This window comes from Anopheles moucheti, chromosome 2 (genome assembly GCF_943734755.1).
Source record: "Anopheles moucheti chromosome 2, idAnoMoucSN_F20_07, whole genome shotgun sequence".
Taxonomy (NCBI): Eukaryota; Metazoa; Arthropoda; class Insecta; order Diptera; family Culicidae; genus Anopheles; species Anopheles moucheti.
The window spans coordinates 2,418,403-2,431,569 of NC_069140.1; the positions used below are offsets into that span (position 1 = coordinate 2,418,403).

At 49.2% G+C, this 13,167-nt stretch overlaps 1 protein-coding gene across 1 annotated transcript; it reads right to left on the reverse strand.

Annotated features, from left to right (window-relative positions):
• Positions 1 to 722: 722 nt before the first annotated feature.
• On the reverse strand, positions 723 to 13,083 carry LOC128310173 (actin-binding Rho-activating protein). Its single transcript, XM_053046748.1, has 4 exons — positions 12,440 to 13,083; positions 3,252 to 3,394; positions 2,099 to 2,258; positions 723 to 1,988 (listed from the first exon to the last, which is right to left on the reverse strand). The coding sequence occupies exons 1-4, from the start codon at positions 12,482 to 12,484 to the stop codon at positions 1,764 to 1,766; spliced, it is 573 nt and encodes a 190-aa protein (XP_052902708.1). The 5' UTR covers positions 12,485 to 13,083; the 3' UTR covers positions 723 to 1,763.
• Positions 13,084 to 13,167: the final 84 nt, after the last annotated feature.

Consider the following 13,167-nt stretch of genomic DNA (forward strand, 5'->3'; position numbering starts at 1 on the left):
CCTTTTTTAAGTAAACTGTGATTTAATCGCTATACTTTAAAGATTCTACAAAAGCCTTACCCCGCTAAAAGATTAATCGGTGCTAATGGTTAGTTTGGTGTCCACATGGATAGAGAATTAGGCGTAGAGTAGACGCAAATAGCAATGATTGAAGTGATGTATGTGCCGTTAAGTCTAGGTTAATAACATGGAAAAGGATGGTGCTGAACCGCGAGCAAGTGGAAGGATTACTGGAACAGGGCCCGGCTACTTATAAATGGTAAGTATCATTACGAAAATCTCGCTTAACCCATTCAAAACAACCAAAATAACGATGTGTACGGTCATACAAGAACACGAATTTAACAAATGCGATCAAGCTTTCAATTTCAAGAAGTGGGCTTCATTTTCATGGGAGAACTAAATTTAACACATTAATGCTTCCATAATGCATGCCTAACTAATGATTTGTCTAAGAGCGCGCATTTGTTTCACCGATTACATTCACAATGAACACAATTGATCGCATGCCTTCGTTGCATTTGCATCAGCTTAGGCTAGTTGTTACACTGCTAACAGCATGAGAATCGTGCGTGCATCTTCATCACTTTCCACCACTGCACCTGGAATGTTCAAATTCAAAAGCGCACAGTTCTCCGGAAGCTTACACAAGAGGATTGAATTGTTTTTCACCGTTTTCTTTCAATTTCCCACGAAACAAAAACACTTCCACTGCACAATGATCGAGTTTCCGTTTTCTTTATTATTTTCTTGCAAATGTTGCTATCAACATACCATTCCATCAGAGTACGAGAGGACTATTACAAGATCTATTGCACTGCTTCTACTCCACCTATGGATTGTTGGAGTTGATTGCGTTTCCGGGGGTTGAGAGAACCTTAAAAACTATCTTAATACTGTCACTACTGACAAGCGGATCCAAAGCTAATCGAAACATAAAATTGGACAAAACTTTACGACACCGATAAAATACTACACAAGTTATATCTTACGGCATGATACGGAAGAGAGGATTGAGGTTTTGTCACCTACTAGCGAAGGGATGTGGAAAAACTAATCTTGTGAGTAACGTAAAGAACGCTAATGCGATGAAACAAAAGATCGAATCGAATTTGGTGCTGGTACTATAGATAATATTCCTCTTAAGGCTACTATTTCTAACCTGGTTCCTACGATTGTTACGCAACTCCTCAGCCTTTGCGCTATCAGTTGCTAGATAACCGTTTAGTATTTGGTATACATCCCTGGAATTAATCGAACATATGCGTCCGACACGAAATCGCGCACAAAAATAACGTAACAGAACGGTCCAAAACAGAAAAGAATCTCAAACGGCTTTGGGCAAAATATTCAACGCACCCCCTACGTAATGTCACGAGAACAAGGCACTTTACAGCTACAATGACGAGTGGAACTAACAGTCAATCGGAACCGACTACCATACCCTATACAGCTATATCAATCTTGCGCTTTCGCGCGGCTACCAAAATATACAGATCAAAGAGTGGCAAAGCACATGGGGAGATCCCCATTGCGAGTCGCTTGCACGGCAGTTTCCCGGCCATCTACATAATCTCTACGGCACTCGACACCCATTCACACTTGGACTTTTCACATGAACGTCTACATACACACCACCTGCCCCATTCATTCAGTGCCGTGGAAAGCATGCTCCGGAGACGAAGCTCATCCCCAGCTAGCGACACCTTGGTTAGAATCAGAGCTTTAGGCTTCGATTGTCCTTACACGTTACTTCTAAACCCCTAAGGTAACATATTGGTGGGCTGCGGGTTGGGACTTAAACTACGGCGAATTTCCGTCTGCTTGCCGACGAGAATGTCCCGGATCTGTGCGACCGGTTTCGTTAGGTAGACTGGGACGTGGTCATCGCGGCGCTGGAACAGGCACTCACCCTCGAACTGGATGAGGTCGTGTTTACGGGCGCGCAACAACAGTCCCACCAGTTTATCGTTGATGTGTGTGTAAATCTGTGGAGAGGAAAGAAGGATGTTTAAGAGATTGTTTCAAGCCGATTGTTTCAAGTAACAGAGGAACACTACAGCTTGCTATGTCACCGCGGCTAATCGCCGATACGTACATTAAACAGTTCACCGAAGTAGATCATTTTGATATCGGGATTCTTCTTGGATACCGGTTTGCCATCAGTGTCGATCACCTGACAGAGTTCGAGCATTTCCTGGTACACCTGGATGTTGGCCTTCTTACCTCGGTATTCGGTAAGACTGCCCGCTTTAGGTCTACGGAAAGTGAAATGAAGCGGAAGGTAACCAAATTCGGATTTAATTACGAGGTATCCAAGAAATTCATTAAATTTGAAAAACGGAACACACTCTAGTTTTAGTATAGACTTACATTCTACGGATGTTAAATACGTTTTTATTAGTGGTGTTAGATCAGATTGAAGTATGCGCATTTCTTATTTTGCGAAGAAACGTATACGGAATTATACGGAAGAAATTGGAGCGCCTCGCCCGAACCTCAGGAAACATGAAACTAACAAACAGGCAGCTTCTAGTGACTAGTTTAGCAGTTCTCGTGTAAGTCAAAGAAATGCGACTGTATGTGGGTGCGCTTATCATTAGATCATGCATCCGTGTTCATTACGATGCAACTTCTCCTTCCTCGGCTAGGTGGGTCGTGCCGAATCAGCCAAGCATAAATGCGCATTACAGACTGCTGCATGTTTTGCCGCTCCGAGTAGCTCGCTCCCAGCGTAGCCGTATGGCCCAGAAACGCCCACGACGAGGAGGACTTAAATCGTGTCCGAACGCATGAAGCCATGTCAATTGCATACACGGTGAGTGACAGAGTAGAGGAAGAATAATGTGTAATTGGCTATGGTTATGACGCCTTGTGCTATCACGATTACATCACATCAGTATGCCGAAGCGAAGTCAGTCACAAGCGGAGATCCAAAGCACCGAAAAGGCGTTTGGGCATGGGAAGTACTAAAACTACTAGAGTGCACAAATCAATGAAGCGAATTGTGCACAACTTTCGCTAGACTAGGCTAGGCTGCACGGAACTCCAAACATTGGGCGTAAGGTTAGCATTATTGATTAGCGTATGCGCGATCGATCAGCTGACCAGGTCAGAACAGAAAGCCAGCCAGTAGAGACCAGGGTGCGTGCATGTTTTGCTGTGCTGCGGCTTAACAATGTCGAGGTGATCGAGCTCCGCGGTGAAGCTTCTCCATTACACGTCCTTGCCAGTTGGGTTGGTGCACTTACTTGCCGTACTCCTCCTTGCTGATTTGTAGCCTTGCCATGCCGCGCGTCGCCTGTGCATCGGAGAACGGATTGGAGAGTTGCGATTCCCGATGGCTCTGGGCAGTCTGGTTGAACAGGGCCACCTTCGACGAGAGTGGAGAGTCCTGTGCGAAAAAGAGAGAAGAAGAAACATGCGAATTAGTCAGTGGGACTTGGGTATTCCGATGTGCGTAAAAAAAGAACATGGAAGCGTATGCAAGGAACGATCGTTAGTACAGCATCGGTCAGGCGAACGGGCACCGCAATGGCGCATCGGATGGTCATCAACTTGGGTGAAAAGGTTCTGCAAGGACTGTGCGTCCGTTTCGCTTATATCGCTACGTTTCAGCTCGTAGCACGCGACCAGACGTCGCACGTTCGGACCACGCACTACTTCCGGCTCGGGATCACGCTGCTGACGGCGATCGAGCGACATTTGGTGATGGTGCTGCTGCTGCCGTCGGCGACACGATCGCTGACGGCGCAGTCCCTCTTCGCGTAGAATTCGCTCCCGGAGATGATCCTCCTCCAGCAGGAGACGACGTTCCAGCCGTCGCAGTCGCGCCTCACGGCCCGTTTCTTCGTCCTCCTCGAGGTCCTCCGTTGCGGTACTTGCATCCTCTTGCTGGCGACGTTGCGCACGGCGCTGCTGAGTGCGGGTACGCTGACCACGCGATGCACGCCGTCGTGGAGCTTCCTCTTCCTCGGCGGGATCTTCCTCCTCTAGCGGTTCTTCCTCCTCCTCTGGTGGGTTGTTACGACGGCGTGCAGTTTGGCGTCTTGGGGCCGGTGCTTGAGCACGATTTGCCCGCGGTCTTCGCGCAGCACGAGGCTGTTCTTCTTCCTGCTCTTCTTCTGCGTTGTCTTCCTCCTCGGGTTCTGCCGGTTCTGGTTGTCGCGGACGACGCGCCTGCGCTCGTTGACGTTGCTGCTGTCCACGCTGCGATGCCCGGGCAGGACGTCGAGCCGGTTCCGGCTCGGGTTCCTCTTCCGGCTCTTCTTCCTCCTCCTGCTGTTGTTGTGGACGTGCCCGTCTGGGGCGTCGTGCCGGTGCCTGCCGACGAACCGTTGCCCGTGCACGCGGTCTGGGGCGTGGCTGGGGTTCTGGCTCTTCCTCCTCCTCTTCCGGCTCCTCCGGCTCTTCCTCGGGTTCCGACTGTGCCGGGCGTCTGGGCCGTTGCGCGGCCGGTCTGCGTTGAGAGCGGCGCGAGGCAGGACGTGTCCTCGGTGGCTCTTCCTCCTCGAGTGGTTCCTCTTCCTCCTCTTCCGCGTCAGTCACGAATCGTCTGCTGGCACGACTTCCGGCCCGACTGCGCCGTAGTTCCCGCTCTTCCAGCCTCAACAGGCGGCGCTGTGTCAACTCCAGTCCGGCATCGAGACAGATGCAGCAGCTACGCTGACACGTCTGACAGTTTGAGTGCTCCGGAGCACTGCGGAACACGCGCGAAACAATTCCACCCATGCTGGAATGCACACGATGTAAGATCCCTCAATTCCTAGCTCTTCTAGTCAGGACTCCGTGGAGCGCACTAAACAGACACTTTGCGGTGTCTTGCCGCGTAGAAGCCACTAGCGCAACTCTACGTTCGCACTCACTACGTAGAATTGAGCGTGGACGTGTTTTACTGCTGCTTTGTGCCCCGCGGCCAAAGAAGAAGAGAACCGTTTTGCCAGAACTTTACCGCTCGAACGATCGAACGTAACAAACTGATCGTGCTAGCGCGGCTGAAGCTTTTATTGATTGGTAGCCTCTTTCGGGGTCAGTCGAACGGATGGGCTATGATGTGCCACTGCCACGGCCGGAAATGAAGCATTGCTGAGCGCGAAGCCTGCGTGCAGGCACGTTTCGCTTGACCCCCGCGCCAAGGAGCGCTCAGATCACGCGCCACAACATCACCAAAGCGAGGGGAGGTTGTTTGGCTGGAAGCGAAAATCCAAAAAGGACGAACCTTTTATTTTCTCCAAGGTACCCGCGACTGCAAGATTCGCTGCAACTCCACGATTTGGCAATTCGTGATTGCATGGGATGGTTTACATAATCAAATCATGATTGTGTCAGATGTCATCTGCAAACTTCCAGTGCTCCCAGTGAAAGCGATCTGGAGCTACGGAGCGGTGCACTAAAACCCATTTATTATGCCATTAAGTGGATCGCTACTTCGGGATGAATAATACTTTGTATGGCTCCCATGAGAAAACCCATAGACAACGAACGATCTTTCATCAGACTTTCTCACAGACGTTGCACTCGATCTACTTCTATGACGACACCTTCCCGCCCAGTGACAGCTGATATCATCCACTCCCCCTCAGCGAACCGTTGCGAGACAAAGCATCACATCATCGAAAGTGATCTACTAGCTGACGTGTGCAGAGGCTGCGTTTCACTCTCAGCCAAAGATCACCCACCCGGTAAACATGTGTGGCGGACCGATAGTGGCATAGCGCTTTAATAGGCGCATTTTCCCAGACGCTGGCGTGTTAATGAGGGAAATGACGTTCCCTAACGCTGGAGGGGACCTCCCAAGGTTCGTCTCACGCTGCGTTATTCTCCGTTCGCCGCTAGGGTTTCGCCTCACCGGACACCTCCCCCAGATTGAACAGGAGGAATGGAAAAGAAAATATGAAATCATCACTTAGCGTCGATCGCATTGCTTACACCTTCTCACCACGGAGCGTCTTAAGATTGTTAGCGCTTTAAGGGGTTGAACTTTCGATTTCATTTTCGTCGACGGCCCTTCTCACTCGAGCTACGAACAAAAAAACGGCACACCGGATAACGGTGAAAAGCGCAACCGGTGGGAAAACATTGGTTCTTCCACGTTCGTTGAAGTTCGTCGACAGAAGGCGAAGCAGATGAAAGGCGAACAGTTTGCTGATAGAACTGTTTAAAGTACGGCGAGAATAAAATTATATCTCATTAATGGTAATGTGCAGGTATGGCTACCTATTTCCCACATGGGACAGACCAATTCACACATCGAAGACTGACCAATGGATAATTGTGTTGTGGCAGTGTTGAAGTGTTATTTCGTGCTCGTTCTCCAAGGCAAACCTCAGTCATCGTATTGAACCTTACATTAATCCAGTACATGTCCGCGGAGATCTTCACATGGAATCCAACGGGACTTGTAGCTTCTCATCACTTTCGATTGTGGGTCATTTGGAGTTTCGTGCGAAGGTAACGAACGTACCAAAAAAAGAGAGTTCCTCGGGTAGTACCTTCCACCGTAGTACATGAAGTGGCTCATTGAAGCTTAATGATTCGATTAGCACATGAAGCAGGGAAGTAAATGAAAAGTACTACTCTTCTGACGGATCGATATCCCACATACACACACACATGGGTGTACAATTTGCCCACTTTCACAACACGTGATCGCTCCCGGGGGAGGCTCGTGTGAACAGAAGTGGCCGCATTGTGGAAAGACCCGTAAGCCACTCGTGATATCCGCTCACCGTCCCAATACTAATCTCTGAACTGAGCTGGTGCTGATGCCTTTTGGCAGTTTGGCTTCGTTTCCCGCTGTCTCTTTAATTAATCTAATCAACTGACTGTTTGCAAATTTTGCCTTTCGCTTTTCGTTTTTTGTTTTTTCTTTTGGCGCCAGTCATTTTTCTCCGCTTTTTGGTTTGGTTCGGAGAAATTTTGGAACCATCATCTTGGTCGAGAGTGATAAATTATCGCATTAGACGCTAGATAGTGCTTTGGAAGTAGTACACAATGATGCTATCTGTCTGTCTGTTCAACGCCACCGAGAAGCCAACGCGAAACTCAAACCTCTCCACACAAACGAGCCCCGGAAAGCTCGGCGCACTCAGTGCCGTCCATAATTGGACACAGGCTGAAGTGGTTTTTGCTAGCGTTCCGGCAACAAAGATAAGGTACGGAGTCGATCGCGTGACTACTGCACGTTCAGGTGGAATTCTAGCGCTGGATTTTATTACTTAAAGTGGGGAGGGGGCTTCACGCTGAACTCCAACCGTTGAGCTACACAAAGGAAACTAATAAATCTGTTTTTCATTCCATTTAAGCGATTGTTAGCAACTTTGAGGTTAAGTTAATGTTCTTGCATTCTTGAAAGACACTTCAAGTCTGCTAGGTGCAAAAGTGAAATAGAAAATTTATTTTGCAGTATCGTTCCACTAGCTGATGGAAACGATCACTGCATAAAGTCCTAATTGCATGCAAAACTTTCTCCAATTTTGAGACATAAAAACAAACTGACAGTTCAAAGCAAGCGCTCGCCCCAAAGTTTCGCACACGTACGCTAAGGTTTTGCTAGTTTTAATTGTTAAATAAAAAAACCCCCATCACAACCGGAAGTGTTGCTAGCGTTTTTTTTTGGGTCGCTAAAACGTACAAACCTAATTGGTGCCTTAACAGTGTGTGTCTGTTTCATTATCCGTCAACCGACAATCCAACAATGCACAGGAAAAAAAGAATAAAATATCCAAAAAATAGAAAATGGTTCCGTTCGCTTTCACGCAATGTTTTCGACCATGCTTTTGATGCTTATTTTTTGGTGAAGGGGTTGGTTGGGTTGGTTTGTTTGGTTAATGATAAATGAAACATTAATATTGATAATACACCGATGCAGAAGAAAGCAGCCTCCGTTGTTGCAGCAGCGAACCTTAAGTTACGAAAACAAGAGTACTGGCCCGAGGGCTTGGGTCGAAACAAGCAAAAAACAAACCCACAAAATAACACAACCCCTTACAATTACGTTACGTACGGGAGGTTGATTATACATATTTTATCTTGCTCTTTTGTGTTTTTTGCTAGAGAGAGAGTGCCAACACGCGGTACGCTTCAATGCGTGATCTTCAATGCGCGCGCGATCTGCTGTCCTGTTGTGCTTGAGTGGTACGAGAGGGGGCAAAAAAGATCAACCAAAGCACCAATCGGCCATCACGCACTGTACGCGTTCGGTGTGCCCACATAATGCGGAAATGGGATGTGCATTATGTTATCAATCATTGCTTCCGTCAATCAAACCTGATGCTCGCGCGAGCTCGGGGCGAAGATCGATGAACGAAAGCTCCTTTTAATACACGCGCGCGAGATGCCTTCGTGCCGATTATGCAATACCGTGGCTGCTGTGTGGCGCATTGTGATTAGTTGAGTTTGATTGGGTTTGATTAGGCGCAATCCAATCTACTAATGAAGGGAAAACAGTGGTGGAAAAGCGGTGCAAAACCAACCAAAACACACAGTTGTACGGTGTTGACTCCAAGTTGTCCTTGACGCATTCCGACCCGGTATGATGATTTTCCTGTACAACAAAATTAATTATGCTTTCGCATCGCTTTAGAAACCAAAAACACAACATTTCCCATGTGGAAAAAATGTCGCCTCGAACAACAACAACAACAACATCAAAAAACAACCCCCCACTGGTTATAAATAACACGGTACGAAGCATCGGTCCGTTTTCGGGCTAGTTTTCATTGCCAATCCGGTCGTCGATTCTGAGTTCTAGACACATTACGTTGTTCTTATGCAATCCGCAATCCGGTTCGTGCCCGTGAAACATTTGAACAAAACAGGAAAAATCAATCATTTTCTCATCCAGCGTGCAAAGATGGCATTCTTGCTGTCCCCGCCCCGAGGACACACGTACCGGGCGGCCAGTCCCCGTGAACTTAGCATTTCAAAAAACCAGCAAACACGCGGCCTGCTCTCTAATTAATGTACGAGATAAATCTGTCCACACAGAGGGTGGACGGGCACAACAAGGGCCCGAACGAAGGAATCGCACGCTCCGACCGATCGCAATTCGGGAAAAGTTCAAGTACAAGTTCGAAGCCCTTGCTCTTGTGGTCCGCGCACTCCGTCGCGCCGCATCAAGACGGACAGAACTGCACACGCGCGCCTGCCCTCTTGCTTGTGCTTGCAATGAGTGTTGATGTGGGGTTTTTTGTGTGTATTTAGCCCTGTCCTGCCGCGGTTAGTGGTGTATAAATAGCAATCGTTTCGAACTTACTCATAACCTCAATGGAATGCCGAGATGCCGTATGCCAAACTCGGTATCGGCAAACCAGCGACCGATACATTACCCGGCGCTTTCGCGCTTGGCGGCGGATTGTACACTTTTCCGCAAACGGCACACGAAATGATGCGCATACATTAATCTACTCCTGTCCTTAGGCGTGCGTATCGGCCTTTCGAGTAAACTCCATCCGAAACCGTTCCTGTTTGCTGACGTGGTGGTAATCGATCAATCGAACACACACACATCGTGTGGGGCACGTGCACCGCCGCCGAAAGACGCAAGCGAGTTATCGGAAAAGTTGCGATGACGCCAAACAGCCACCTGTCGACGTCGTCCATCTACGTACGGTATACGGTCCCCCCTATCTCGCGAACACGTACCCAGGCCCGTACGATATCAAATGTCGCCGACCGATAGGTGAAATGATGCGGAAATTCGGCACGACTCGCACGAGCTTCGAACCGCCGTCGCCTTAGCAACCGACACTTGAAAAACGTGAAAACTCATGCCACACTTTCAATCACGAGCGGTTGGAGGCAACAGGAGGCGTTTAGAGTTTTATTTCTGGCACATTCCAATGTGTCCCGCATCCCTCTGCTAGGCCGCATCCCGTCCTTCCCGGCCCAAGCACTGCTAAACGATTCGGCGAAGTGAATGTTTTAATCCCGTGTTTCGGCTCGTTAAAACCAGTATAGCGATACAGCTGATAGCTTCAGAAGGGGGTTGATTGTGGCGGTAGCGTTTGGCTTTCTTTGCTGTCTAAGAAGATTTCCCGTTTTTCTCGCGCACACGCACGTTAATTGGGCGTTTTATGCAGGACTCATCTGCACTCCACTGAGAAGCACTTACTGGGGTTTCGGACAGACGTATCGTGACGGAGCTGCGTCTTCCGGTGGTAGACATTCCTTCCGCAAGGGCTGACATTCGAATCGCTGTAAGGATGGGTTGGCTGGCACTAGAACTGTTAATTGACTCTGGTGTCTGGTTGAGGTACCGCGATAGTTATAACTGAGATGGCATCGTTTTGCATACCGTGCCGCAGTTAGATCAATCCATCTCGTTCGATCGGACCTGATCGTGTCTGCAAGCAGTGCAATCGGTATCCGATCATGCTGCGAAATGAGTGAGATCAATGATCGCGCATCACGATCGTAACGGTAGGCGGCAGTAGGAAGGTTACCATTATGCACGCTGACATCCTGGTACGGATCCCGTCAAGGTTTGTACGGTTCTCCGCTGTCAGCAGAGCACGGCTGGATTCTATCGACTGTCACACCATATGCGCCCAACCCAACACACCGTTGTACGGCCAGCCCCGAAGGTCATCCAGCGTACCTCGGCGCGTATTGCCTTATGTGTCTATATTTATTTGCCCAGAGCGCGGTGACATTGTAAATAATTTGCACAACGGAAAGGCAAAGCAACGGGTCACGGTTCGGGATGGGAAGGCCTGAATGAAAATAGAACTCACATCCTGCCAATCTTCGTTCGGTTTCGCTGTCATACGAAGGTACGAGACATCGTACCGGACGGACAAACATTCCTCATGGCTGGTGGAGGTACGTCAATCTTGTGGCCACGTCAGGTTGGAGCAGCAGCTTGCGTGAACTCATTTATCTGGTTTGCCGTGTCGAATCGGTGCTAATCTTATGTAACTGATACTCAACTCCTGCGGGTGTGTTGTTATCCCAAAATCTTCCCCACGCGGGGTGAATATTAAAACAAACTAATTCGGGTCATCACCGTCACGCCTCGAGCCACACACGTGGTGGGCTGGGCGTGTATCTCCGAAGCTAGCAATCGACCGGCGGATGGGTTTAACCCCTACGAACCCATCATTCAAACTCTCAAGATTTGGCCAAAAAATGGGCAGGGTACAAAATAGAAATACTTTAACCGTGGATGAACATCACCCGCAGGTGTTTTTGCAATGGTGCGGTGTAATGCAACCCATTACGGAACGGCCTATTTTATGGTTTATGATGTGGCTGCTTTTTTATATGTAGTGTAACTCTTTCTTCCACTCCGAAGCTGTTAATGGATGATGAAGGTGTCATCACCGACGGTAGGCCTCTTTGAAGATGAGTCAACCATGGTGATTCAAACCGAGAAAGAAGACGCAGTAATGCGGAGTATGGGGTGTTGCAAGAATGACCACTGAAGCACTTTAAGACCCCCCAACACCTGCAAGCCCTTTTACAGTGTGTTGCCAGTTATTGAACGAAATTAATAGCCCTGTTTGCAGTCGGACAGAGGCTTTTGTGAGTGCCCAAAAGCCCCAAAAGTTCCCAACGATACGTTCCGCGGTCTATGACATAATGATCAATAATATTGGGGGCCTGTTTGGATGAAGTGGGTTATGAACTTATTGAGGATCGCTGCTAATAAACACACCCAACTACAATTTGCTCATTAACGGTCAATAAATCTATACACCGAGGGAGGGTGAATTTCCTTTTATGAAGGTGCACCATTATTCGCATCTTCCATTCTCACACGCTTGTACACGCTTCTTCCGCAGGAGTGTGGCGATGTTTTCTATGCCGGAGTTGGCTTCCACTTCCCGTAATTAGTAGCACCGAATCGCCGCCGAACTTCGCATGACCTACTCGCCGCCGAGTGTTTCGCTCCGTTCGCCATCATCTGCACTATGTTCACCGATTGCATCGAATCCAAAACCACCAATCGAATGCTGTGCCGCACCGAGTTTTTGTTTTCGGACGGTACCAGGTGAGTAAGCGCGTTTTCCATGTGGTTTACTTAGCATCCCCGGCACCGGACTCCACCTAACCTTGCCCGCAATATCACGCGAAAATGGCACCGGCAACTGGAAGGTGGTGCGCTGGTGAGCTAATGAGCTGGAGAAAGAATTCAACCATCCCGCAGATGCGCTTCTCAAGCTAAAACAAGGCCGAGTACCCCGTCCGGCCACAGCGCGTCGTCCATCGGGATCCTCGCGGTCCGATTTCACCGAATGTTTACCAAACAACTCGAAGCTGAGCAAACAGCAGCGCACCACAGACACCACTCATTAATTGGCCGCAAATTGTTAACCCCGATTTGCGCACCGGAGTACCGGGATTTTCTTGGAAACTGAGTTATGCAGCGGTCGTAGCCAGCGTGGCGGCCACCGTTTGGCTGTGGCAGAATTCTCCCCCCGCGCTCACTACTTACCACTATCAATCGAAGTGCGCCAAGTTCGTGTGCTACGTCCGTCATCTTGTGTATTCGGTCGAGCTCCTGCACTTCCTCCGGGCACGCGTCCTGTTCGGGTTGTGTTCCAAGATTTTCGCACACCGCACGCACAACACTGGCACCGTCGACTGTGCTTCCGTCGCAGCTGGAGTCGGTAACGTCCACTGGTCGAGCACTGCTTTGGCTGGTGCCCTCACTACAACTACTACGGCGCGACTCACTGACGGATGCCAAGTCGACCACCTTGATGTCTACCGTGATGGAAACGAATGCGCGATGCTGCTGCTGCTGACTAATCAAGGCGCGTTGTCACCACACCGTACACACTACACCTCGACGAGGAAGTGATTCCAATCGTCGTAACCGCACCGATAACACGCGGCGCTTTGTGTTTACACGCGAGTGTTTATGTCCTTTTGCACACTGTTACCCGGCTGCTAATGCCCCGGGTGTCGCTCTTATCGCTGGCCACTTAACGGTGGCTTAGCGTGACGGGTTGTAGCACACCGTGTACGATGATTTCCGAATTGACACGTGCGCACACTCGATAGGCTCCGAAAATTGTGCCCACTTGCTTCCCCACACGGAGGTGACGACGAGGAAGTAATGAATGTCTGACTTGTCGGTCTTCCGGCCGAGTAACTTCGTGTAACACCTTGCACGGGGTTCCACACTGTAGCGGTCAACCGTAACGAAACGGCAGCTGA